At 53.9% G+C, this 26,793-nt stretch overlaps 1 protein-coding gene across 1 annotated transcript; it reads left to right on the forward strand.

The window, feature by feature from the left end:
* The first annotated feature begins 9,064 nt into the window (after positions 1 to 9,064).
* Positions 9,065 to 26,349, forward strand: ADAMTS8 (ADAM metallopeptidase with thrombospondin type 1 motif 8). The gene is made up of 9 exons (XM_069788170.1): positions 9,065 to 9,709; positions 17,605 to 17,844; positions 18,089 to 18,221; positions 18,744 to 18,911; positions 19,119 to 19,417; positions 19,959 to 20,142; positions 20,468 to 20,640; positions 20,754 to 20,929; positions 22,721 to 26,349. The coding sequence occupies exons 1-9, from the start codon at positions 9,065 to 9,067 to the stop codon at positions 23,451 to 23,453; spliced, it is 2,751 nt and encodes a 916-aa protein (XP_069644271.1). The 3' UTR covers positions 23,454 to 26,349.
* Positions 26,350 to 26,793: the final 444 nt, after the last annotated feature.

Below are 26,793 nucleotides of genomic sequence, written 5' to 3' on the forward strand. Positions count from 1 at the left end.
TCTTGTAGGGGAGGGTGGGATCCTTGCAGCCCCCCCCCGGGATGCTCCAGTCTGCCCCCCCCGCCCCCGGCGATGGTGCTGGGTCCTGCGATGGTGCCGGGTCCTGCTCTAAGCGAAAAGGCAGGATGAAGCTCTGTGGCCCCGCAGGGGTCGTCTCCGGCTGGGGGCAGGGGTGCGAGGTGAAGGCGGAAGGTCCTCCGCTGGTATTTGGGACAGTTCGGCGGAGCGGGCTTGACCTGCTATTTGGCAGCCGGGGGTTTAGCTCTCGGACTTCTTCGGGGAGATATTAACGTGTTTTTCACAGCCCGGGTGAACCTAGTGCCCTCCACGCACCTTCAGACCTGCCACCCTCACAAAATTCCACCCCACTTTCTGGGCCTCCAGAGCACCCCAGCGCTCTTCTCCCCAGGGGACCGGCTTTCGGTGCATCCCTCGCTAACCCTAGCGCAGCCCTGTTCAGATCCCACGGGCCTCCAAAGGGAGCACTCGGTAAGTGTTAATACCCACAACGTCCCCTCCTCCGAGACCCCAGGACACGCTACACGGAGTACATCAGAATCTCCCCGTGACCACCAAACACAGTGATCATCAGAAGAGTACTGGGGACCAGTATTTGGGGCAGCTGATGTTGTTGGGAGATAGATAGAAAGAGCTTATCATGGGTGGGATTTTTTTGAGAGCGGGGCAGCTAAAAGGAGAGCGATGAAGGGTCCTCAGTAACCATCTGTGGCTGAGGAATAGATTTACTCACAGTAATAAGCACGCTGACATGGGGATGGGCTGCACAGGGCTTGCCCAGCGGGTCTTTTTCCCCTGCAGCAGTTCTGTTTCCGCACAAGCTGGTTTTGTGCCCACAGGGAAGGATGGACTTTTCTGTAATGCTCCCAAGCTATCACTGGGCACCCACGTCATGCACATCCTCATAGCCCGTGCTCCTTTCCACCACTCTGGGTTGGTTTCATGATAAAATTAAGTCCTTCTCATAGACAGGCTGGTTCTGAAGTGATTTTGAGCCTCAAGAAAGTCTGCAAGCATGGCTTAAGTATTTGCACATATATGAAATATAAGCCAAGGCTGTTGCTCAAGATGCAGAGCCCACAGCCTGCAGCCTGGCTCGTCTTGGTGCCAGCGCTTCCCCATACTGCGGTTTGCTCGGTCGTGTGCCTTGCAGCTGAACTTGTGACCCAAAATAATCATCTGACTGCTCTGGGCTCAGTGAATCAGGGATTTTGTCTGCCGGCCAAAGTGCAATGTGTCCAGGGATGTCGATAGGGCCAGAAAGAGAAAACGGGCAGCACAGGGAGTGGAGGTGCAAGGAGAAAAGGACACAACCTTGAGCATCTTGAGGTGCCAGGATGGAACTTCTCCTTCCCACGGCACTGCCCTGTTCAACAGGACGAGTTTATCCCAGCAGCATCTAAGGTGGCACATGGTCCCAGAGGTGCCACCTTACAGCAGCAGCATCCAGCTCTGGGCTGAGCCCGTGGCTCCTGGGGTCGTCTTGGGAGCTAAGCTTATTTTGGAAGCCGTGCCGGGTTCCTGAGCGGGATGGGGAGGCTGTCGTGCTTTCTCCCATCCCCACCTCCGCTCTGTTAGCTCTTTGTGGCTTCATGTTTAAAGACAGTAAATACTCGTTCCCGTCACATGTGACGGGTGGGCAGCAGCGCTTGCACCATCTCAGGCAGTGTTTGGTGTTCTGCGCTGGGGAAAGACGCAGCAGAAGACCCACAGGCTGGCATGTACACTGAGCTGCAAGGAGGTCTCTGCCCTGAAGAAATGCCAGTGAGGAGCAGATGGGAAAGGGACCAGAAAGGTCCCTACATGCACCATGAGAGCACCTTGGCTCCAGGTATCCCAGCCTAGAGGTCATCAAGCCAGGGTTAGTCATTGCTGCCCCGGGAGCTCCAGCCCCTCCATCTGGTAGATCTTCTCCAGTAAAAAAAATGAGTCAAAGCAAACTGGCAGGACTTTACCTCCTGCCTGGAGAACACCTGATTGCATCCTGATGGGGAAAGGCAGGCAGAAAATGTGAGTGTTTTGGCTCTACCTGAGCTGAGACCCACTCCATCCCGTCAGACACTGGGTTTTAGCTGGGCTCGCTCTGTCCCGTGATGTTTACGGTGGGCCAGCATCCTTGGGGTTGAAGCGAAGGGATGGATCATCTGGCTGCTCTCTCGCAGCCTCCCCTGTCCTCACTCGCTCTCTGAACAGGTGGGAATCACCTACCCACAGACAGAGCTTTGTTTGCAAGCCAAATCATCTGCTGCCTTCATTTTCCTGCCCGTGGTGAGTAGAAAAGCTGCTGACTATATGGAGCATATATTGCCCTCAGGGCTCACCCTTTACAGGCAGCTCCAGGGGCTACTGGCGTGTCTCAGAGTGCTCCAGACAAGAAGGGAGGCATATTTTTATTTTGTTTTTCCTCTAGCTCAAGGACGTGATGTGATTTCCCCAGTCCCTGCCATTAGAGAGGACCCAGACAAAGCCCTTGAGCAGTCCCAGGGCTGTGGTGTCTGCTCGGGGCGCTTCTATCTCAAACCAGGGTGGGCAAAGCGAAATATCTCTGTTTTGTCTCCTGCCAACACGAAGGGGCAGATTACAGCCATCGGCCACGCTGGGAGGGTGAGGGCCAGGAGAAAGCAGGCAGGTCCCTTCTTTGGGGACCTCCCGGCAGTCGCTTGCACCCTGCAGCCCTTTACATCTGCACAAAGGAGCCGGCCCAAGATAACGCCGTGGTCTCACTCTGTATGTCTTTCCAGGTGCTTGAGGCTGAATCTGTCTGCTTTTCAGGCCCTGTAGTTTGCCTGGATTTAATGGAAATGGGCTGGATATAGGTGACCTAAAGGAGAACACATGGTAAGCAGGGAATGGCGATGGAAGATGCTTTTGGACCTCACAGAACAGCTACAGATAATAAGGTATATTAAGGTATGTAAGGTAAATTCAGCTCCTACTTTGATTTTTGCCTAGAAACGACTTTAAGGTAAAACCTATCTCACCCAGGCCTAATCCATAGCTCACCCTGATCTTGAAATATTGGCGTGAGCTGGTCTGCAGTGCAGACCCTCCTTCTCCCACCTTCCTCCTGCTTCATCCCAAGCGCCTCTGGGGAGTGATGACAAGATATTTTCTGTCTTTTTCATCATAGTTGTGATGCCAAGGGTGTGAATGTAGAAATAAAAGAAGAGTAAAAAAACCCCCAAACCTCACATATCTCCTGGATATTGCAGTTCACAAAAGAAGCAGTTTTAAATAGACCGTCTGAGAGCTCCAGGCCAGAGATAGAGAGGAAAGGTTGGAGTCAGGGAAAAGCTGGTGCTGCTGCAAACCGTTCACTAGTCTTCGGCTGAAAGGTTGGCAGATCAGAGGCCTGGGCTCTCACCCAAAAGTTCAGGCTGTGCTCTCCCAGCTCCCCACCACATGGGCAGGAAGGAGGATCCTCTCCAGGGACTGAAGATGAGTCAAAGCGAGTTGTTAGGCGGCTTTCCAGGAAAGAAGGACTTGGAGAAAAAAACCTGGCCGGGTCTAGATAAGGTCATTGAGGGAGAGGTACGCAAGAAACCTGAGCATGTGGAGGTCTGGGGAACCTAAAACTTGCCCCATCCTTGGTCCAGGAAGATGCTGAATTTAGTTAGATTTATTCTGGCTTGGATGATAGCGACTGGAGATGGGCAGGATGCTTTGCCTTGGGTTTCCCATGCAGCCCTCGCAAGTTCTTCTACGCAACAGGGATGGCAGCAGCACTTTCCCTGCCCCGTGACAGAAGAGGATCTATGCTTTAAATGTCTTCAAGCACACAGCTATGTGCAACACAACAAAAATCAAACCAGCCTGCTCCCCCGCCATGCACAGGCGACTCAGGAGAAGGATCCCTGTGCCTTGCCTCATTGCTCCTGGAGCAGGAGCATCTCTTGCTGCCTTCTCGCACGGTCCCGTCACATAATGTCACCTCTGGCATCTGGCAGGGCTTCGATATGGGAATACCAAGGCGTGCTGAAAAAATCATAAAGCTTGGTTTTGCCTGATTTCCAGCCAGTACTGTAGGTCCTGGGGTTGCTGATAGTTCGTATACCCAGAAAGCATCCAAAATTCCCCTCCCTCTTCACCTCCCTTGGTATTTAAGGCCCTCTCCTGTTTAAAGGAAGATAGACATAGGTTTTTCTAGGGTGTTCTAAAACAATAAGTTGAAATTTAGAGGAGCTAGGTGATGGTCCCACATATCGCCCCAAAACAGTATCTCACGTTTCTTATCGTTCATACGCACAGCTTCAGCCTGAAGATTTATGGCCCAGGACTACACAGCTCTATATTGTATCCACCTGCCTGAGACAGGGTCCATCCTTGATTAATTAGCTTTATGCGATGTTCACTTTAGAAATATACAAACCAAAGATGCCTAAAGACGCTGAGCTTGCAAAAGGGTGAAGCTTTAGATCTGTGTAAGCCTGAAAGGTTCTCCAAATTATGCACGTCTGGAATAAACCCGGGGTGATGGAGAGTCATAAGCCAGCTGCCGAGGATGCTCGTCACTCAGGCAAACCATTATGAAGTTCATTCATTTTTGTCAGCCCATAAACCATGCAAGAGTGGAACAAGGAGAAGGGGGGGATGCTTTCTTGAGAAGAGTATTTTCACTATAACTTACTGTATTTATTTAGCACTATTTATGGACTGGTTCATAGGAAAAGCAGCCCTAGGGCAGACTTGGAGGTCTCTGTCAAATTTGGAGGTTTTTAACCCCAGGTCAGACACAGCTTTGCAAGGGGTTTGGGGAAGGACCGGACTCTTCTCGCTGATGTGCTGGTCTCAGGACACCTTGCAAACCTCAAGACCCCGCCGGAAAGTGGAGAAGCAGCTCCCCAGGGAAGGCAAAGCCTGGGAGGAGGCTGCAGCGCTGGAAATAGGATTTAGCCCTTGATTTTGGAAAGCCATAAACCTGCTTGCTTTACAGCCACAACTGGAGCTCCAGAACCACCCTGAAGCAAGGTTGCCCTCTGGTGACACTTTCCTGCTCTGCAAATCAAAGTGTGAAACGTAATTGAACGCAATGAATTGCATTCCAAATCAAAAGGCAATTAAAACCAGAGAATAAATTTGGAGGTGCCTTGAGATGGTTTAGAAATCAGAGGTAGAATCCTTGCAAATCAAATCAAATCAATTCAACTCATATCACAACCGCGGCCCTTTGCTCTTGGTGGACCCAGCTTATGGTGCATCTACGGTGCCAAGAGATTTGGGAGGTGGCACGAACCGAGTCCTAGCCTGGCTGTCCCTGCCTTTTCCTAAACCCTAAAAATCTGATTTCCCCACGTTTAAGGGACCCCGTAGGAATTACGGATGTCGCCAGCATCATTCCCACAGCTGCCGAATCTCCTGCGCTGTCGGTGCACGGTTCCCAGGGACGGGCTGCTGCACCGGGGACGGGGGGCGGGGGGGGGGTGTGTGTCTCGAATATTGCATTAAGGGGAAGGTAAAACCAGTTTTTTTACGGGGTACTGAGGGTTTTGAGGTACCAAACCGTAACTAACCACCACTTGTAAGGCAGGGGGGCCCTCTCGTGGCTGTGGTCAGGCAGTGGGGGGGGTCAACTCAGATTACAGATTTATATACCTGGATGGCACATTTTGCTACTTAATTCACTTGCTGGTTCTCACTCGCTCCAAATCAAGCCCAGCTCTTCCCTCCTCATGCAAACTTAAGGCAAGTAACTGTTTCCCTGAATCTCACTTGCCAACCTTTGCAGCTAAGCTGGTTTCACTTGAAGATAACTTGACAGGACACAAGGCCAGGGCCCTAATTTAAAGCCCAGCCACTTTTCTGGGAGAAATTTCATCCCACCTGCTGACTTTAAAAGGAAAACTAATGGAAATGCTTCTTTTGACATCAGGTGAGTTTTGTGCTGGCTGCAGGACCCCTTTCACTCTCCTTTTGCTGCCGCAGGATCGTGCAGGGATGGATTTAGGGTTTCCCACCAGGCAGCATGGGGAGGCACTGACATCTAGTGGTAATATTTTTTGAGATTGTAGCTGCTTTGGGTGATAGCTCAAACAATTTTCCCAAATGTTTTCCCTGGCCTGAGGGCAAAGCACGAAGGAGAATACCTAAAACACCAGCCTGGCACCTCAGATTTGGATGCAATCCCATTTGCAGAGCAAGGAGGGAACAGCAAAGCATCCCAGAGACACACACACACACACACACCCCCGAAATGGGACAATCTCGCTGCTGCAGAGTAGGAACAGCAAATGCAACGTGGGCCTTATCCTGGCGGCCAAAACTCCGCTGGGAGATGGGTGCTGGGAGGCAGGATTGCAGGGCTTGGCTTTCCGGGAAGGATGCAGGAGGGAACTGCCCGCTGCCTGGCTTTGCAGAGCTGGGGATGTGAAGAGGGGAGCGGGGCAGACGTTTGCAAAGCTGTTTGATCAAAAGGGTCTTTAAATCACAGTGACTAGGGAGTTAATGGCTTTCACATGCTCAGACAGCCCCATAGAAATGAGAGCGGCAGCCCCGAGTGGCAGGCAAGGTTTGGTGGCAGCGTGTCCCGCAAGGGGTTAAGAAGCAGGAACCCCAAAAAGTCCTGGGGTGCCTCATCCTCTGCTGGGAGGAGATGCAGAGGGGCAGCCAGGTGAGGCTTTGCTGTCTCCCAGCATGCCTTCGAGCTGGTTCATAACGAGCCTGGCGAGGCTCGTATCGGCTACAAGAAATTCCAGCTACCGTTTGCAGAGCGAGCCGCTAATGAAAACCAGCGGTGCCTTCAAGCTAAGATGCAAGCATGTCCTCCGAGATCAAATATGCGGCTCTGAGAGCGGAAAGCCAGGAATAAATTGCATCCTGTCAGAGAGACGTGCCCCGTGTCGCCTCCAGCCTTACCTGTCCTAGTTCAGAGCAGGGGCACCGCATCTCCTTGCCTACCCTCCCGTGGCAAAGAAAAGCCTAGAGAGATGGACGCCCCACGCCGGCACCTTCATTGGGGTTTGGGGCTGGAGGAGACAGAGTCAGGGCTCGCTTTTGGCTTCTGGTCCTGCCTCTGCGCTTTCCTGCTGATTTTTTTAAAAGCGCAAACTGTGTTTTCTCCCCAGCCCAGCGAAGCTGGGGAGGGAGGAAAACCCACCCTGGCTGCTACGAGAAAGCTGCTCCAGCTGCAGGCTGAGCTCCCTGCCAGGGGAGGAAGGGGCTGCGGCCGCAGCCGGCTGTCGCAGGAAAGCAGCCAAGGCGCTGGGTGTCGAGGGAGCGCATTTGATACGCAGCCCTGGAGAGATGTCCCAGACCGAACTACACCGTGCCTGGGGTTGCTTTTTTATTTTTTTTTTTTTATTATTATTATTGTTATTATTATTTCCTCCCCTCCTACGGTGGCGAAAACCACACTTTAAAAAGAAGAGAAGTAATCAGAGCCTTGGCCCCAGGGCAGCACTGCTATGTTTACTATATAGGTAGGGATGTGGCTTTTAAGTGGAGATAATAATAGAGAGGCAGATGTAAATACATCCTCGAGTAAAGGAAGAGCAGCCTTTAACCCTGCGCCCCGTTGCTCAGCCGTGGCCAGACTCTGGTTTCCCAGGAATTCTGAGGTGCTAAATGCTGCTTTATGCTTTCAGATCTTTTTAGGATTAGGCTAAGGGAAAAAAAAAAACGAAAAACAAAAACAAAACCCACAGTGCAGAGGAGCTGGTCCTTGTGCTTGCATCCACAGCAAGGTTAAAAGAGAACAAGCCCGGTCCTGAGCGTGTGCTGCTCCCCGTAAAAAGTTTAGAAAATCAGGATATGGAGCAGAATAGGACCCTCCACCCCCGGAGTGCAGCAAGGACGTCCCGGGATATCTCAGTGCTGCACAAAGGGCGCTCCAGAGGCCAGGAATCTCATGAACTAATGGGGAAGGAGGGCTTAAGAGGAAAGAAGGAGTAATATATATGGAGAGATTTCCCTTTCTCCATTACAGCTGGTTGTTCCCTGGTGCTGAGCAGGTTCCCAGCCAGGATCAGCATGTTTCTGCCCATCTCCTGATGTTTGCCACTGTTGAGCACATGGCAGTAGCTACCTGGTTTTACAGCCTGAGACTTTTATACTGCTGTAGGATTTTCTCTTGCTGCGAGGGAATGCGGATGGGAAGAAAAACTCAGTCTGACAGGGGGAGATCTGTGTTTTAAATGAAGTCACATAACAACCCCCCCCCAAAAAAAGGGGTGACAGAAGGAGCTGGCTGCACTGTTTTATCCTCATAGGTATTTTCCACAAGTCTGATTTAGCCCGTTGCCTTATTGCAGCCAGAGGAAACCCCATGCAGACCCAGCTGTTGGTTCAGGGCATGGAAACCTCCTTGCGTGTGTCACTGTTGGAGCTTTCCCCGGGGGCCCAAAGCCCGCTCTGTCCCTGGCTAAGCGAAGGACATGGGAACCGCTCGGCAAAACCTCCCCAGGCACCTTCTGCCTTGCAGGCTGAAAGGAGATGCTCTCCAGCTGGCAAAGGCCTGGTGCTTTCCAGCAGTGAAGGGATGCTGGGGGAAATGGGAGAGGAGTCACCCACACACACACACAAACCCCTGGGGCAAATCCTTCTATGGGGGGGCTGGGGAACAGGGTGCTAAACCCCAGCCCCCGGGGCAGGACCACCTCCCTGAGCCCCTCTGCTGCCTGCCTGGGCAGGATCAGGCCCCGGCGGGCAGAGGTTGGGCTGAAGGGGTTAATGCTGGGAGAGTAACAGGCTGGAGTTGACACTTGGAGGCAGGCGGGGCTCCCGGCGCCTGATTGGCCTCAAATCGCATCCAAAAGTGGGTTGGTTTTTTGGTTTTTTTTTTAGTGTTGTTTTTTTTTTTTTCTCTGCTTCTTCTTCTTTTTTTTTTTTTTTTTTTTTTTTTTTTTTTCTCTTTCGCTTCTCCTCCTCCCCCAGGCTCTGGCTGGCAGGGGAGGGGAGTGGGGGGTGGGGGGGGGGAACAGCGAGAGATCAAAAATAAACCTCTTATGTCAAAGCCGGGGGGGAGAAAGTATAAATACAGCGGGCTCCGCAAGCCGGCGCGGAGGCTGCGGGGGAGCCGGCGAGAGCCCGGCGGGGCGGCCGGGCCCGGGCTATGGGGCGGCGGGGGGGGTTCCTGGGGGGCCGGGCTCCGCTCCACCTGCTCCTGCTGTGTCACGCGTGGGCGCTACCCCCGCCTCCGCGGGAAGCTCAAGCTCTGCTGCCCGCCCGCCTGCCCGCACCGCCGGGGCAGCTGGCCCTGCGGCTGGCCGCCTTCGGTCGTTCCGTCGTCCTTCGCCTCCGTCCCGACGCCGCTTTTTTAGCCCCCCGGTTCCGTTTGCAGCGGCTGGGGGGGGGCCGCCGGGGGTCGCCACGGTCCTGGTCCCGCCGGGGTTGTTTTTACGCCGGAGCCGTCGAGGGGAACCCCGACGCCCCCGCCGTGCTCAGCCGCTGCGGAGGAGGAGGAGGAGGAGGAGGAGGAGGGCTCCGAGCCGCTTTTTACCTCGACGGGGCGGCTTACGAGCTGCAGCCCCTCGGGCATCCCTCGCCCGGACCGCCCTGGAGGGGTCTGCACCGCCTCCAGCGCCGCGCCCCCCCGCCGGGAGCCCACCCCCCCGCCGCCGGCAGCGGGGAAGCGGGAGCCGGGAAGCGGGAGCCGCTCCGCCGCCGAGCCAAGCGCTTCGTCTCGCAGGCGCGGTACGTGGAGACGCTGCTGGTGGCCGATGCTTCCATGGTGAGCTTCTACGGGGAGGATGTGGAGGTAAGGGCTGGTCGTGGCCTCCGTCCCCCTGCCCCTCCGTCCCTTCCAGCTCTCCGTCCCCTCCATCCAGCCGTTCCCCTCCGTCCCCTCCGTCCAGCCGTCCCCTCCGTCCAGCCTTCTCCTCCGTCCAGCCATCCCCTGCATCCCCTCCGTCCAGCCATCCCCTCCGTCCAGCCATCCCCTGCATCCCCTCCGTCCAGCCGTCCCCTCCGTCCAGCCATCCCCTGCATCCCCTCCGTCCAGCCATCCCCTCCGTCCAGCCGTCCCCTCCATCCCTCCATGCCCCCTCCGTCCCTCCATGCCCCCTCCATCCCTGCATCCCCTCCATCCCTCCATGCCCCCTGCCCCTCCAGCCCTGCATCCCCTCCAGCCCCCTGTCCCCTCCTGTCCCCATCCCCACTGCCTCTCCACCTCCTCCCGTCTCCAGCCCTCTGTCCCTGCTGCATCTCTGTCCCCCACCTGCATTCCCAGTCCCCTGCCTGCTGCTGGGTACCTTCCCTTCCCACCCAGCCTCCGCAGGGACAAGCAGCCCTGGGATGCCAGGGTTCACCTTGGGGAAGAGAGTAGAGAGCTGAGGACGAGGTGGGAGACCTTGGCTCTGTCCCCACTTTTCCTTGCCATGTAGGGGCCATAAATCCCTGGGGCAATGGCTGCAGAGTTATCTATGGGGTTCGGTCAGTGTTTGGGGACCCTTTCCCAGACCCAGCATCTGTCCTGGGGAGCCTCCGTCTGCACAGGCTGGACACCGTGATGTCCCATCAGTCTGGTGTCCCCATAGATGAGGGACAGAGGGGGTTAATGCCTTTCTTGCTACAGGGAAAGAGCTGTGCTGCAAAGCGATGAGCTTAACTCCCTTCCGGATAGGAGCTTGGGCCAAATAGTAAATAAACCACGGGCTGAGTAATGCGCAGCCCCGCTCCTGAGCCACCTGTTAGCAGCCGAGCAGATGCACGAACAACCTTTTCCCCCAGCCGCCACCGCCAGAAATGTTGCCCCTCCTTTAAACGTGCTCCGGCCGCGGAGACCCTGCCCATGGCCAGGCTTTGTGGCGACCCCAGTAGCGGAGATGCTGGACCTCTGAGCCCCCGCGTCCATCTCCAGGGCTGTTGACCAGCTGCTTTCATCGGCGTGGGGTTATTTTTCATGCCTCTTGCAAAGCCAGCTCCCCACCGCCATGCTCCCTGCAGCGATGGGTTGCTCGGGTCCTCGGGTCCCAATACAGGTTTGCATGGTCTGAAACACACTCGGGTCTTTGTGAGGGATAACTGTGCACCGAAGTTGCTCGTCCTCTGCCGTGGGTTGCTTGGGTATGGGGCTGTTAGAGGAGTCCTTGAAGCTGGAGCTCAGCGGGGAGCAGGAGGGCAGCTGAAACCAGGGGCTGCGCTTTGGCAGCCTGGCTTTGCCGTTTCTGCCCGCTTTATCCTTTCCCTGGGGGCTTCATCCAGCTTCTCCACTCCTAATAAAGCAGTGTTTTAATTCCAGCCTGCCTCAGGCGGGGCTGGACCTTGAGAAATGCTAAACCTCAGAGCTCCAGCTGATTTCAGCTGCTCAGCATCACTCAGGTTTCGCCCCTTGCTCGGTTTTGCTTGCATGCCACCAAGCCAGGCTGGCAGGAACAGATAGCGGAGGGTCAAGGAGCGATGGGTGCTGCACTTGGAGACAACCGCCCAGAGCTTACAGCCGGTCAAAACCAGAGTTTTCAATGGAGTCATCTGAATTTTTAAGCAACAGGCACGTAAATAGTGGTGGAAATTACTCTCCCTGTAGTGTGAAGCTGGTCTCTGATTCCCCAAGAGGACAGAAAAAATAGCGTATTGCATCTTCTGCAACCAGCTGGGCACCCAACGGTTTTAAAGCAACACCCAAGGGTCTGCCTCCTTGCTACAAATAAGGTGATCTCTTTTGCAGGGGGAAAAAGCAACACACCTCTGGGTAAATCTGTGCTGTGGCAGTTCTGGAAGGCCGAAAGCTGCTGAGCTGCACATGTACACAACCAAGGGGTGGAAAAGCTGGTACCGTGCCCCAGTTTGGGTGGTACAGCCCTGGGGGTGGGTGATGCTGCCCGGTGGGTCCATGACAGCTCCTTCCTTAGTCATCAGTGACTTTCCAGTCTGCTTGCCTCCCATTTTACCATTTTATCTCCTCTTTGTCCCCAAGAGCAATATCTTTGCATCAACTCTGAGGATATTCCTTGATGGGAAGGAAGCCTTTAAAGGTCTCGGTTAGGATTTAAGTATTTGGGAGAAACCAGCAACCAGTTCTCGTGTAGCAATGGCGGGGGGGGGGGAAGCCACCTGCTGTGTTTCTGTGTCTTTTGTTCTCTGCAACAAAAATGCAGGGAGAAGCACGGTTGCTGCTAACTCAGAGACCAAATAGCCATCTCACTTCTCCCTAAATACCCACATTTTGTGGGCCAAAAAAAAAAAGATGGCTTGCTCAGGCTAGTGAGATCTTGGAGAGCTGACTAGAGGATGCCCAGGGAGTAGAAATGTTGAGTCAGAAGAAACCATATTTATATAGTGACTTTTCTTCCCGTAACCACACTTTAATTACCAAGTATTTATTAAAGGTCATAAGCATTGTTTGTATTCCCAGTTATTTTCTTGCATAAGCTGTAACTGCTCCAGTAGAAGATAGTCACCATAAGATGCATTCAAGCCTTGCAAGTTATAATCGATGTCACACTCTTGTTAGGAAAATGCTATTAATGATTTATTTCTAATCAATCTGAGCCATTATAGCTCAGCTGTTAACCTGATTTAGATAACAAAAGCTTAGTTCTACCTCCATCAATACTCATGTAAACCAGGAGGAAATGATGAAGAACAGAACCAGACCTGAAATTTGGGGGTTTAATCATTCTTCTGTCTTGATCCTTGCAGGAGATGGAGTATTTGGGGGGCATTAGCAGCAGGACAGTGCTGAGCAATAACACCTGTGAGCAGCCGGCAGGTTGTGGAGGACTTGGCTGGATGTGACCTGCAGTGATTAGGGAGAGCCCCCTTATATAGGGAAGGGTGTGAGGTCCTGGGCTGGACACACAAGTTAATCCTTTGTGTTTTTCCTGCAGAGAACCCAAAATGCTTGGGCGGGGTAAAAAAAAGGAAAAAAGGACAGTGAGCATCACTAACAGAATTAAGTGGGACGTTTGAGTATGGGAAACTGAGGCAGGAGGCAGTGTAGGGGCTAATCCCTCCGATGTTCAGAAGAAAGGGCATTTGGGCTGAGCACCTGCAGCGCAGGCTGCACTTGCATAGATGCTCTGCAAGACTCAGGGGATGTTTGCCGAGACACCTAAAGCAACAGGCGGTTACAAAAACCGGCCACAGCATCCTCAGCCAGTTGGCAGCAGAATCGGATTCCTGTGGTGGGATTTCTCCAGTCTCTTGGGTGCAGATGAGATGCGTTTCCAAGCTTTCCTCTGCAGACATGATGGCTACGATCCCCTTTTCTTTCCCCCTTGCTCTTGCGAGCGAGGAAGCTGCTATCCCTGACTCCGAGAGCTGGTAACAACCGAGAACCAGGGCAAAATCAGATCGGTCTGATTAAGCCAGGATTCCTTGCTTGACTTCTGTGTTTTTTCCAGGCAGATTTACGAGGTTTTAGGAGTGCTGTTGCATCCCTCCCCTCTAAGACCAGACGGGTGCTGGAGTGTGCAGCACGGGGCACTGTTGGGGTCCTGCTGCCGGCTCTCCCACGCCTAGATTGACCATCAAAGTGTCCTTGGAGGTAAAGCCAAAGCCACCCTGGAGCCTCAGGTCCCCTCGTGCCCAGCTCCTAGGCTCGCTTTAGGATATTGTGCAGCTTGAGTGGGTGAGTTTGCTTAATCCCTTGACAAAAGGAGCCGGCCCTTCCTGAGCCCATCCCAAAGACAACCGGGGTGGGATTAAAGGGGATCTTTGCCAAGCAAAGGGGGACCTGCGCTGATGCTGCCATCCGCCAGCATTGCTGGTGCTTTTCCTCTGGGATTTGTCCCCCCCCCGTCTGTGACCCCGATCCTGCATCCGCTTTGGTGCAAGGGGTCGGAGGACCGGGCAGCCTCCCTAAATATTCCCCTGGCCGATGCACTCTCTTCCTCGCGTTGTCCCGTAATGTTAAACAGCTGCCGCGTTTCAACCCCGCCGCTGGCGTGGTGACCGCCGATTATCAAGGGCTTCGGTATGAAAGGCTCAGCGTCAAGGGAGCCGGCTCCCACCAAAGCAACCCAGGAGCAATTGCAAACTGCAGCGTTCCTGCCCCGGGATGCTCTCAGGACGGGGTTTTGCTTCATGTTCATCCGTGCCTGCAAAGAGGTGGTGGCAATCCAGCATGTGCCTCAGTTTCCCCTGCCCTGAAAAGGGGTAATTGCTTCTTTTGTGGGTCAGCCCCAAATATCTAGCAAAGAGGGAAAGAGAAGGGGGGGAAAAAAATCACGTGGCAAGCAGAAAAGTCATGGGGCAGAGAGCTGGGAAGGCAGGAGGGCAGCCAGGCACACTGGCAGGCTGGCAAGGTGTCCCCCTTTCCTCCAGCTTGCCCCCCATTTCCCTTGGCTGCTGCCCACATTTTTGCAAGGAAATTCTTGGCCCAGGCTTCAAACTGCAGGAGGAGGCTGGCAGGGCGGCCGCTGGCCGCTGCGGGTATCTGAGCTGGGGGGCCAGCATGCAGACGTCGCTTCAGGGGAGAGACACAGGCTGGGATATGTTTTTACCAGTTGTTTTTTTAAAAGCTGGGCAGCCCTTGCATCTGACCCCATGTTTTCTTCCTTCCATCTGTTTGCACTCCAGAAATCTCAGCATTTCTCTCCTCCCCCCCCCCCCCCGAAATGCTGGCTTCTAGAGAAAAAGGAGGGGAAAAAAAAAAAAAGACCCAAACCCAACAACCCAATGAACAAACAAACAAACTTACAGCCCCAGGTCAGGTTGAGCATTAATCTCCATGAGCTGGGGAGCGTGTCGGAGGGAGGAGAGTTGTGCCAGGGTGTTGCATGGGTGCTCCCTGCCATCCTTCTGCACTGGGTGCATCCAGCAATATTAGATCATTATGTGCATACCACAATAATAGTTAGTGTCTGTGTAAGAGCAGTTTCTCTCCCCCCCGCCCCCCAATAATAATAATAATTAAAAAGAAAAACCTAAACAATTTGGTAATCTCTGCAGACTTCAGCTTCCAAGTGGTTCTCACAAAGGAGAATGTAAGCAGAGATTTTGCAAGAACCTGCATCAGAAAGTGAAATCCTTCAACATTATCAGGTTAAAAGCAACCACTTCAGTTCCTCATGCTCTGATTTTTTTTTTTTTTTTTTTTTTTTCCCCACTGCTAACCCTCTGCATGTGCTGTTTGCTGCTGGCTGTCTGGCATCGGGCAATGCTGGTGGTACCTGGCTTAGGGCTCTCCCAGCAGCAGTGATGCTGTGGCAGGAGGGATATGGGAGCTGCTGTAATGCAGGTGTGTCAGACAAAAGGCATCCCCCCATCGTTTTAGGAATTTGATCTTCTCGAGACCAGAGGGAGCCAAGGATTTGGAGAGCATCACCGGGCAGTAGAAACCCCTGCCCTGCCTCTCCGGTGGGGTGGCTCAGATGCGATGTTCATGCCTGGCCATAAAAGCGCATGGGGCAGAGGAGGGGTGCTCCCGCAATCCTCTCGGGTTCAGGCTCATATCCTCTCCCCCCAGAGCAGGTAAAGGGCTGATTTTCCAGCTGTATTTACCAGTCGGACAGAAATCCTGCCAAGATCTCCCAGGATGCTGGCTGGAAACGGCAGGGAAGCGCCTTGAGCCTGCTGTGCTGCGGTGCCTTGCAAGGAGGCAGAAACCAGTCCGTTTGTGCCTCTGGGCTCCCCAAACCCACCCCCGTGGCTGCCCTGCATCCGATCCCCATAGCCACATCCTCAGCCTTGATGCTGGGAAGGAAAACCCAGAGAAGGTAACGTTCCCTCCTGGGTGGCTCGTCAAGCCAGAGCCTGTTTGCAAAGGCACAGGGAGGACGGGACAAGCGGGATTCAACTCGTCCACAGCCGGCTGTTGGCCAAAAGCGTTCAGTCAGCCTCTCCTGAGCCCTGGGGATCCTGTAATTTGCTTTTGGCCCCAGCTCCAAACCCTTGGACCAGCCAAGGCGGTGCAGGTGGATTGCCACTCTCCCCGGAGCAGTCGGGGTCCATCCGAAACCCGACCAACTCCCGCACGGCCCAGGGATGGGTATAAATAGACACCAGATGGTGGAACAAGTGAATTTGACCTTTTAATCTGCACTAAATAGCTGTTTGTTCGGTTCGCTTTCCATCTTCGCTTTCCAGACGAAGGGAAGGCGGACAGATATTTTCCGAGTCCTTCCGTTCCTGCGCTGAAATTGTTTCTTGGCTGGATGTAACCCTGAGGATGTGAGCATTGGTGTCCTGGGGGACTTGCAGTAGGGACTGAGAGCTCCCAGGTAACAACTACCGGGATGGGGAGAAACTTGTAATGGGTTAGAAAAGGATGGCGTGGGATTTGCTGCCTTGGAAATGATGGATCGTCCCATGATGTGCAGCTCCAGTGTAGAGCATCCTTCCTGGTCTTCATGTGCATAATTTTAGGAAGGCTTTGGGATATTTTTAGGAAGGTTCCCCATGGACTTTCCCCGTGGGGTAAACAATTCTCCCGGTCCCTTGGAGCAACCGCTCGTGGGGATCTCGCCTGCATTTCTTGCCTCGGCGGTGACTTCTCCGTGACATTTGTTGCATGCTTCGGGCTGGGACATGAGTCACGTCGCAGAGATCTGGCCAGTCTAAATAAACCAGTCTATTCAGTGCTCCCATCATCCTTGCTGGGGCCTGCCCTCGGATAATGAGCTGGAGGGTACTTGGGATATGTCTTGCTGAAGCGAAACATCTGTTTACATGGAGCTGCCAGTGACGGGATAAAATGTGGCAGAACAATTTAAAATAGCCACAACTGTCCTGGCTGAGTGGCTCTCAGTGCAGCAAATATGCCGTCGCTGTTAGTGGAGGAGGGCAGCTCCCTAAACATCTCCCTTGTTCACTAAGAAAACGGCATTTTGTGCATATCACTGTCCTGGCAGCATCACGATGGATGAGCGTGCGGAGCCGGCTCCACTCAGGAAATGTGTATTTTGGGTGAAACTCAGCCGTTGGAGAGGGCTTCCACTGAGTCCTTCCAGTTTAATTAGGTAGTGGCGCTGAAGCAAGACCATGGGGTGTAATTCGTCTGGGGAGGAGAGAAGCCGCTTTCTCTTTCCCAATACGATATTGTGTAATAGCTGCATTTTTTTCTCCTGACTTCGGGGCCGTGAACGGGTGCCAAGCAGAAGAGGAATTTCGATGCTCCGATAAGATGTTTACATCAGCCTAAACATCGCTGGCGCGTTTGACATATTGAGTAATCTCTGGTCATCCCAGTCGCCCGAGCAGGGATGCTGCTGGACGAAGATTTGGCCATCAAAGTGCTTTGGCCCCGGTTTGTGGCTGAGGACGTTGGGTTCAAACCCTGCCAACCAGCACGGGCAGGAGTTTTACAGCGATGCGAGGGTGGTTTTGCACCAGCGAGATGTTGTGCGTGAGGCGGTTCCCGCCCCAGGGCAGTGAGGGCAGGGTTAATGCTTTGGGAATATGCAAGAGCACTCGGCCGGACACGTGAGGTTTTCCCGAAGGTTTTCTGGGTGCAAAGGGTTCACGGCAGGTGGAGAAGGGGTTGCAGGGGTGGGCTTGTCCTGCCCATCCTTCCCGCTGGCATGAGGCGTAAAGCATCATGTATAGAAAAGGCAGCGCTTAGGACGTCAACCCAGCTGGCTGCCTGAGTCGGTCTGGATGTGGTAGGCTTCGGAAATGAGGTTGATTTTTCCTTTCCTAACCAAAAAAAAAAAAAGCACCCCGTGGCAAAGGTTTCACCCAGGTTTTGCCTGCCCCTCTCTTTCTCTGCAGAACCACATCCTGACCCTGATGTCCATGGCGGCTCGTATCTACAAGCACCCCAGCCTGAAGAACTCCATCAACCTGGTGGTGGTGAAGGTGCTGGTGGTGGACGAGGCAGCAGCGGGGCCGGAGGTGTCCGACAACGGCGGGCTCACCCTGCGTAACTTCTGTAGCTGGCAGCAAAAGTTCAACCCCCTGAGCGACCGGCACCCGGAGCACTACGATACTGCCATCCTGCTGACAAGACAGGTCTGAAGGGTCCCTTGGGGATGCTCTGGGATGGGGAGGAAAGAAAAGGGTCGAGATGTCCCTGGAGGGAGAGGAGGGATCCCCCCGCCATGCAATGAAAGCTTGCAGCAAAGCAGTTGGGGGGCGGTTGCATTTGGGGTGCAGACCACCAGCGGGTTGCCCAGCTCTGCTGGGAGATGTTGGGGTTGCCGAACGTGGGACCCCTTCACCCTGCCTTACTCCCCTCGGCGCTGCTCGCCAACAGGACTTCTGCGGACACCAAAGCTGCGACACGCTGGGAGTGGCAGATATCGGCACCATGTGCGACCGCAACAAAAGCTGCTCGGTGATTGAGGACGAGGGCCTGCAGGCAGCCTACACCCTGGCTCACGAACTGGGTAATGCATCCCTTCCCAAGGGGGTTTTGGTTTTTTCAGCCCGGCACGGCCAGACCGGCTCCTGGGAGGGGATGTAGCTGAGCCCAGTGCCAGCATCTCCTGGCTGGGTACCTCCCGCCAAGCCTTGGGCAGCGCTGGGGAGATTCTGGCACCGACAGAAGCTGCTTTGCACCAGCAAAGGTGCTTAGAAGTGCTCGAGCTGGTGTACATCGGTGCATTTGCCTGATGTGATGAGCGAAGGCGTGCGGCCAAGCGCTTCTCCCCCTTGGTTTACTGCTCCTAGAGATGCGCCGACTAATTTGGGCTGCTTTGCCCTGCATACAGCGGGCTGTACTGCTAAGATAGAGCGAGAACGCACTGTTTTGTTTATCGCTTCTGATTTATCTGAGCAATAAGCTTTTGCAGCAATAGGAACTGCTTGATAACTTATAGATGCTCCCAGCTGCCCATGCACCGTCTGCAGCAGAGCAGGGCCAGGACTGGGAGGCTGCAGCTCACTCCCTGATGCTCTCTGCTCCCCAGGCCATGTGCTCAGCATGCCCCATGACGACTCCAAAACCTGCGAGCGGCTCTTTGGGCCCCTCGGCAAGCACCATATGATGGCCCCTCTCTTCATCCACTTGAACAAGACCCAGCCCTGGTCCCCTTGCAGTGCCATGTACCTCACCGAGTTCCTGGATGGAGGGCACGGTAAGGCTCAGTTCAGTTGCCTCATCACTCAAAACTACCTTTGCCTTAATTGCTCAGGCTCTTTGCAATGCCCGGAGGGGTGTGCGGGGTGAAGGGGGGGGGGGTGTCAAATCAGACCGCACGCGGAGGTTTGGGGTGCCCTGCTTGGTGCAGTCCCTGGCGTCAAGCCCTGATGCATCTCCAGCCTAATTCTCACGCCTTGCCCAGGCGACTGCTTGCTCGATGCCCCGGCCGACCCCCTTGCCCTGCCCGCCGAGCTGCCCGGCCGAGGATCCCTGTACAGCCTGGACCAGCAATGCCAGCAGATTTTCGGCAAGGAGTTCCAGCACTGCCCCAACACCACGGAGGAGGACATCTGCGCCCAGCTCTGGTGCAGGACTGACAGCGGGGAGCCCCTTTGCCACACCAAGAACGGCAGCTTGCCCTGGGCTGACGGCACCCCTTGCAAAGCCGGCGGGCTGTGCTGGGACGGCCGCTGCGTGCCGCAGGATGCCCTGAAGCCCCAGGTAATGGAGGGGATTGGGGACCGACGGGCTGGGGCTCGACCCTTTGGGATTCCCAAACCTCTTACCCCACTCCTGCCATCCCTTGGGCTAGCTTTGGATTTGCCTGCTTTGTTTTCTGGATACCTCTCCTTCGACAGCACCTTTCGTTAATCTTTATTACTGGCAAGCCCAGCTCGCAGATAAACACTGCTGTGCCTTTTGCCGAGGCACGGGCTGGTCTGAACCAGAGCAAGCAGCCGCAGTTCTGCAATTAAATCATCACTTTTTGCCCTGCCGGGGAATTAGCAGCGATTTCCGAGTCAGTCAGCAAAGTACTTAAACCCAAGCTTAACTTTAAGCACACGAACAGAGTGGTGGAAGTCAGTAATAACTTCACGTGAAGGATGTGCTTCAGTGCTTTGCTGTGGATCAGGGACACGGGGAGAGGAGCCGGGGGGGACGCTTTAGCATTGCTCCAGACCTTCGCTCACCCTGGAAGCCAGCAGCCGGGGATGGAGGGGCTCGGGGAGGGAATCTAGCAGCTTCTCGTGGCCTCTTGCAGCCGGCGGTGGACGGCGGCTGGGGCCCGTGGAGCCCCTGGGGCTCCTGCTCCCGGACCTGTGGCGGCGGCGTGCAGTTCTCCTACCGTCACTGCGACAGCCCCAAACCCCAGCACGGCGGCAGGTATTGCGAGGGCCAGCGTGCCAAGTACCAGTCCTGCCACACCAATGAGTGCCCACCAGACGGTAAGCCCAGCTCTGCAAATCCACCCATCGGCAGAGGCAAAGGGTGCAATTCCCAAATGCACGCTCACTGCCCGCCCCCCGTTTCTCCAGAACCCATCACCAGGGATTGCTCTCCCTTGATTATTCACATTTTTGGGGGGGAGAGTGGGGAATAGCCTTCTGCTGGGGGTTGTGATCCCCTCCGGCTGGGTGGGAGGTGTGCGGCATCCCTCCTCTGTTCGCGCGCTCCCGCTGTCCTCAGCTCGCTCCCACATCTCTGCGACGGCCGAGGAGGTTCCTGACGGCTTCTCGTGGCTTTTGGGTCACATTTTGCCTTTCCTTTCAGGGAAAAGCTTTCGGGAGCAGCAATGCGAGAAGTACAACAGCTACAACTTTACGGATTTGGAAGGGAATCGCCTAGAGTGGGTTCCCAAGTACGCAGGAGTGTCACCCCGAGACCGATGCAAGCTCTTTTGCCGAGCCAGAGGGAGGAGTGAATTTAAAGTCTTTGAGGCCAAAGTAAGATACCTGGTGATGATAATTACTGTTGCCCCTCGTTACCCCATCTCAGGTCAAACACACGCACACAGCCATGCCCTAATTGCTCTTCCGCATCCCCCCCTTTTTCCTAGGTGATCGATGGGACGCTGTGCGGACCAGAGACCCTCTCCATCTGTGTCCACGGGCAGTGCATCAAGGCTGGCTGCGATCACGTAGTCGGGTCCTCCAAGAAGCTGGACAAGTGCGGGGTGTGCGGCGGCAACGGCTCGACTTGCAGGAAAATATCCGGCTCGCTCAACCGGTCCAAGTAAGGGGAGAAGGGGTCTGCAGAGACGGGCTGGGGGGAGAAAAACCAGCTTCCCCTCTTATTCTCCTTTCTTCTTTTTTTTTTATTGCAAAACTTCTAGGCTAGGAATATTAGGACTCCGCCCAAGTCACGTAAAGCCAGTTTGCTTTCCGCACCCGAAACATCATACCTAGCTGCAGACCTTGTTTGCTGCAGCCAGGCTCAAGGAGTGCTTGGCTTCCCCTCCATGCCATTAACCAGGGTTTGCAGCTGTGATGACCTTGCAACAGCCTGCTCTCCTCCCCAAACCCCGGAGCTTACACTAAGTTTATTTCGGGGCAGCATTCTGCAAGCCAAGCAGAGTTTATTTCCTAAAATAATAGCTGGTGACGATGCTGGTGATGCGCTCGGTACGCCACTGCAAGTAAATCTGCTGCCCCGAGGAGTTTACAATATGCATCTCACCCCAATGCAGTGAGTTGGACAGATATTCAAGGGCTGATGTGGGATATAAATAGTTCACTAACTTTTCCCTGGGCTTCGGTGTGAATTTCAGTCCTGGGACATGGGCATGGAGGCAGCCGCTTCCCTTGCCCAAGATCTCTGTAGCTGTGCCAAAGAGCTGAATTTAAGGCTTTTGTTGAAAAGTTCGTAACAAAAGCCCAACGCGTCCAATTCCATGCGGCGAGGTGACTCACGCAGTCAATTTAGATTTCCTAAATGGTTTCCTTCCAGGGAGCCAGCTGAAACGGGGCTTCCACTCTCCTATGAATTGTTTGTGGTTGACTAAAGAGAGATTAGCATGGTAGCTACAGCCAAGAAGAGATCCCATTAAGATCAGGGTTACGGAGGCCGGGTTGACTGAGAGCAGAGTTTGACCCGAAGGCTTTGTTCCAGAATACTCTAAATCTAATTACTGACCGCAGCATCAACTGTGGGGATGCGTGGAAAACGATCCTGCCGGCCCCACGGCGTGAGTCGTGTCAGGGTGGCATTTTATTATAGTAGCAAGGAATTACCATAGCACGGGGTGCTGAGGGCTCGAGTACTGAAGCCTTCCCAGTGCCGTTCCAGGAACCATGGTGCTCTGGGGATGGGCTCTGGCTGGCTTTGCAGGGAAATATTCCCCCGGCATGGGAACATGTTCTGTGCCCTCCAACAGGAGCAATTCCGCATAATGGTGGTGGCTGCAAAACCTTTTCAAAGATGAGCCCAGGCTGCAGAGATGCCTGCCCGTGGATAGGGATGGTTTTGTTGCCGTAGTACTTGCCGTCTTCTAGGAAAGGCTTTTGAGTTAATATCAAGTCACCTACAATAGAAGATGTCTGTTGGGTTAACTGTTTAACTGCTGATCTGGTTTTAGCAGCAACATCTGGCCAATGTACATATCCTCTGTGTGTCCAATGCCAGCAGCACCCTGCTGTCTCCTGTTGTGCTGTTCTGTATCTATAGCTGATGCTATCCTTCAGCATCACCAGTGACAGATTCACTGGGCAGAGCCAGGCTTTTAGTCCCAAGCACTTTACCTGTTTACCTTTACCTGAAAGAAAGGGGGTAAGGGGAATTTCCCGGCAAGGCTGGTAACCATGGGGCTGTTCCTCTGATTGCATCGCTCATTTTTGCATGTAATTCAGCAAAATCTTCCAGCCGAGCACACCTCTGGCATGACTGCTGCAATATTTACAGCTCCTGAGCGCTCTGGGTTACAAAGGAATGGCTTCAGAGCCACGATCCCACTCGCCAAGCACTATCCCCTGCATGGGTCTCCTCTTTAAGTCCAGGAAAATAACCGTGTCCCTTTGCCCTGTGCAGATATGGCTACAACGATATCGTCACCATCCCCGCCGGGGCAACCAACATCGACATCAAACAGCGCAGCCACCGAGGGGTCCGTCACGACGGGAATTACTTGGCCCTGAGGACCCTCGAGGGCAAGTACCTGCTGAACGGAGACTTTGCCATCTCGGCCATGGAGCAGGACATCCTCATTAAGGGGACCATCCTGAAATACAGCGGCTCCATGACGACCCTGGAGAGGCTGCAGAGCTTCCGACAGCTCCCGGAGCCCCTGACCGTCCAGCTGCTGACCATCGCCAGCGAGGTCTTCCCACCAAAAGTCAAGTACACCTTCTTCATCCCCAAGGACGTCCCTTTCAGCAAGCAGAAAGGCAAAGAGAAGAAGTCGGCCAACGTCATCCGACCGATGCTGACCTCCCAGTGGGTCCTGGGCGACTGGTCCGAGTGCTCCAAGACGTGCGGCTCCGGCTGGCAGAGGCGGACGGTGGATTGCCGGGATGTGGAGGGTCAAACCTCCTCCACCTGCGACAGAGCTCTCAAGCCCGAGGACATCAAGCCCTGCGGAGACGTCCCCTGCCCGCTTTGGCGCTTGGGTCCCTGGTCCCCCTGCTCCCAAACTTGCGGCGAGGGTGTGCGGACGCGCAATGCCTCTTGCATCGATTACACCGGTAAAATCACCACCCCGGAGAAATGCAGCTCGCCGGGACCACCGCCGGTCACCGCCGCCTGCATGCTACGGCAGTGCTGAGCCGCACCGCGTCGGGACGGGCTCGGCGGCGATGCGCTGTGCCGGCAACGCCGGGGCAGGACAGCGAGGATGCCGCGGGCTTGCTCGCCAGACGAATAACCACTCTCCAGCGGTTCATCCCCACCCCATCGACGTCTACCTCAGAGGGGGGAATAACGGTGGCAAAACGGGGAGGAATCACTTCTTTTCCTTTCTTTTCTTCCTTTCTTTCTGGCTGGTTGCTTGCAGGCAAGTCGTAATTTAAGGGGAAAAATAAGCAGATCTGTAGGGTGTTTCCAAAGAGCTGTCGTTAAACATCGTTGCAGACTCTGTTTGCAAGGTTCGCTGGGGTTTGGCGCTGGAAAAAATGAGGAGCTTGGCTTTGGCATTGCTCCGTCCCAGCTGCAGGTCGAGGAGGTCCAGGGTGGGCGGCTTTGCCGATAAAATCGGGATCCCTTTGCAAAAGGCTTGGATCGGATGGCCATCCCCTCCCTGCAGCAGCGTGGGTGTCCTTGAGCCCGAGGAGCGTTTTATCGGCTGTGGGTTTAGCTTGGGAGATAACTCGCTCATTTGGCTGGGAGCAGGAACGAGCTGAGGGCCTGATCCTGGCACGCGTTAGGCAGGAGGACAGGTGAGATGGTCACAGTGGTTTCTGTGGGATTTATAATCTACGAGGCAACGACGAACCTCTGCCTCCAAACACCCCCAGCATCTGCAGAATTATCCCTAGAGCTGCGACCCCATGCCTCAGTTTCCCCAGCCATAAAACCAAGGCTTAATTACACCCAGTCTGGCTTGCAGGGCTGCCGTGAGGATTAATTAATTACCGATTCTGCAGTGCTTTGCCTGTGAAATGCCTATTGCGATACCCCGTCCCCCCCTTGGGAGAGGACACTTGGGTGTACCAGCATTTCCTCTCCCATCCCTGGCTTTCAGTCCCTTGCGTGCTCATTTTCTCAGCTCTGCTTTAATTTTTGAGATAATTTGCTAACCTGGCTTGCAGCAGGGACGAGCCCAGGACCTGCAGATGCTGAGCCTCTCCCCAGCCCGCCGCGGTGACCGGTGCCGCTCTTCACCTCTGCTTTCCTGGGATACGTGAGGATGCTTGGATCTGGTCGCGGGCTCCAGCCTTGCTTGAGCAATTCTTGGTCTAAAACCGAGCCCGGCAAGGCTGGAGCTCTTCCTTCCCGGTGGGGAACAGCCAGGCCCCCTCTCCCCAGCCTGGCTGCAATCCCTGAAATTTCCCTCTTTCGAAGTGATCACCATCCCTGTGCTGGCAGCAGCCAGTGCCTGGGGAGTGGGGACGGAATTTGAGAAGGTCTTGCCATCACTGGACGAGCGATTCGGTATCTCCAGATTCCTCTCTCGATGCCCCTCGCCGCTTTCCTGCGGATGCCCATACCCTGCTTTGGCTCCCCTTTTGGCAGCAAAATGTCAAATTTCCAGTGGGAACAGCCTTTTTCTCATAGGAAGGGGAGAAGGGCTGGAGGAGGAGGACTTGAATTTGCGATGTCTGCGCTTCCCCATTTGCAATTGCGGAGTGAATCCTTTTTCTTGTCTCCTTTGCCTGAGTGAAGCTCACATGAAACTCTTTTCTCACTGGCCAGGCAGGTTCGGGATAGGATTGTGGGGCGAGCCGCTCCCCCAGAGCCCTGCCAGAAACCCTCCCCTTCATTTGAAAGCCCGAGATATTCAGCTTTTATCTCCCGTAGGTGATTCCTATTGAAACCAAGGGGGCTACAGCCAAGGACTGAGGGTACCGAGGGCTTGGCTCCTCTTTTTTTTTTTTTTTTTTTTTTTTTTTGGCAAGAAAAAAAAATAAAGGCCAGCTGCAGAGTTTGGATACAGAGCTGTTTGTTCAGACCTACCTTCGGGCAATGTTCTGCGTCTGCTAATTAATCTCCAGGAATTTAAGCCCTCTCTCGCTCTAACAAATAGCTGGATGCTAAAGTCATATAGCCTTGCAGGGTTATTTTCTTTTTCCCCTTTGAGTCTGTGAGGGTTTTAACTCAAAGGCCAGCGTGTGTTTCCTCTCCAGCGTTGTAACCAGCATTTAGGATGGGTCAGAAATTTCAGCCTGAGACAGTGCCAAGGAAAACGTCTGTATTTATCACACAGGAGTCGTGCATGCCAAGGGTCTCTTCCAATTTCTTTATATTCACTGCGCGGTTGCTTAGCCAGAGCTTCCTAGATGCAAAAAATTCCCTTCCTAGATGCAAAAACTCCCTGCCGTGGGCAAATCCTGCTGCTTTTCCAGCAAGGAGGAGGATGGGGACCCTGTGGGGAGCGGGGGGACCGCAGGCGGTGATGCTCGGTTGAGGTGTGGGGTCTGGGTGATGGTAAGTGGGATTCCTGCCCTAGCCTTCCTGTAGAAACACGTAGCCTTTACGCTGATTTAAGTCAAAGAGGTTATATATTAGGATATATATATGTATATATATGTTTCCCTTCAGTGAAGGATTGTAGCAATGTACTGAGCCTCTTGTGTTAGGTATTTATTATAAATTTTTGTTTGGTTTTGTACAGTAGCTGTCTGGAAAGGAGAGAAAAAAAAAAAGGAAAAAAGAAATTAAAAAAAAAAAAAAGACTGTCTGTGTTTTAACATGCTGCTCCCACATCCCCACTCCGAAGCCTGCAGTGGGGTCGGAGAGGGGACGTCTCTGCTCATCGTTTAACCACTTCGGTATATGACTGGTGTCTCCCTCCTCCCTGGTGCCCCCAAATCAGGGTGCGATTGCCAACCGAGCTGCGTAAGCATAACAAATCCAACCCAAATTAAGCTTTGGACTTTCATTTTAAGGGGGGGGGGGAATATAATTTTTCTGGGTTTTAGCCTTTTGTTTGTATTTGGGTTTGACTTTGAAAACAGTCTGTGACTCTGCCTTTACCCCTTCAATAAAGGATTTCCTGCCTCTTACCTTTTTGCATTTGTCTCTGTTTGCACTTTTCTCAGGATATATTTTTTTAATCTCATCCCAAGAGCAATACTTTAAATCTCCCTTTTCCATAGCTTATTCAGCTATAAATAAATGGTTAATTCAGTTTTAAGATGCTAAACCAAAACATTACATGACAAAGTAGACAAAACCCAGGGAGCAAAAATTGTTCCCCAGAGATTTTGAATCGTTGCTGTTTTGCTGACTGCTGATGAGCATCTACCTCCTCTCTATGCGTGCATACATATAGATAATTCTGCTACTTACTAGGAGGACGTACAGCCTAAACAGGGCTAAAACAGAGGGGATGCTGGCTCCTTTGCTTAACTGTATAATAACCAGAGATGATAGGAACTCAGTGCTGCTTCTCTAGGTGTGGTGGTGTCCTCCGAAACACAGGATCGCTGAACTTTGGTATAAGGCAA

The sequence above is a fragment of the Haliaeetus albicilla genome, chromosome 7 (genome assembly GCF_947461875.1).
Source record: "Haliaeetus albicilla chromosome 7, bHalAlb1.1, whole genome shotgun sequence".
NCBI classification, from domain to species: domain Eukaryota; kingdom Metazoa; phylum Chordata; class Aves; order Accipitriformes; family Accipitridae; genus Haliaeetus; species Haliaeetus albicilla.

Excerpts from the sequence above, each read along its gene's own strand:
- ADAMTS8 (XM_069788170.1), top strand. The coding sequence starts at position 9,065 with ATGGGGCGGCGGGGGGGGTTCCTGGGGGGCCGGGCTCCGCTCCACCTG. Across the intron at positions 19,418-19,958 it reads AGGATGCCCTGAAGCCCCAG|CCGGCGGTGGACGGCGGCTG; the intron begins GTAATGGAGGGG and ends GGCCTCTTGCAG. Across the intron at positions 20,930-22,720 it reads GGCTCGCTCAACCGGTCCAA|ATATGGCTACAACGATATCG; the intron begins GTAAGGGGAGAA and ends TGCCCTGTGCAG.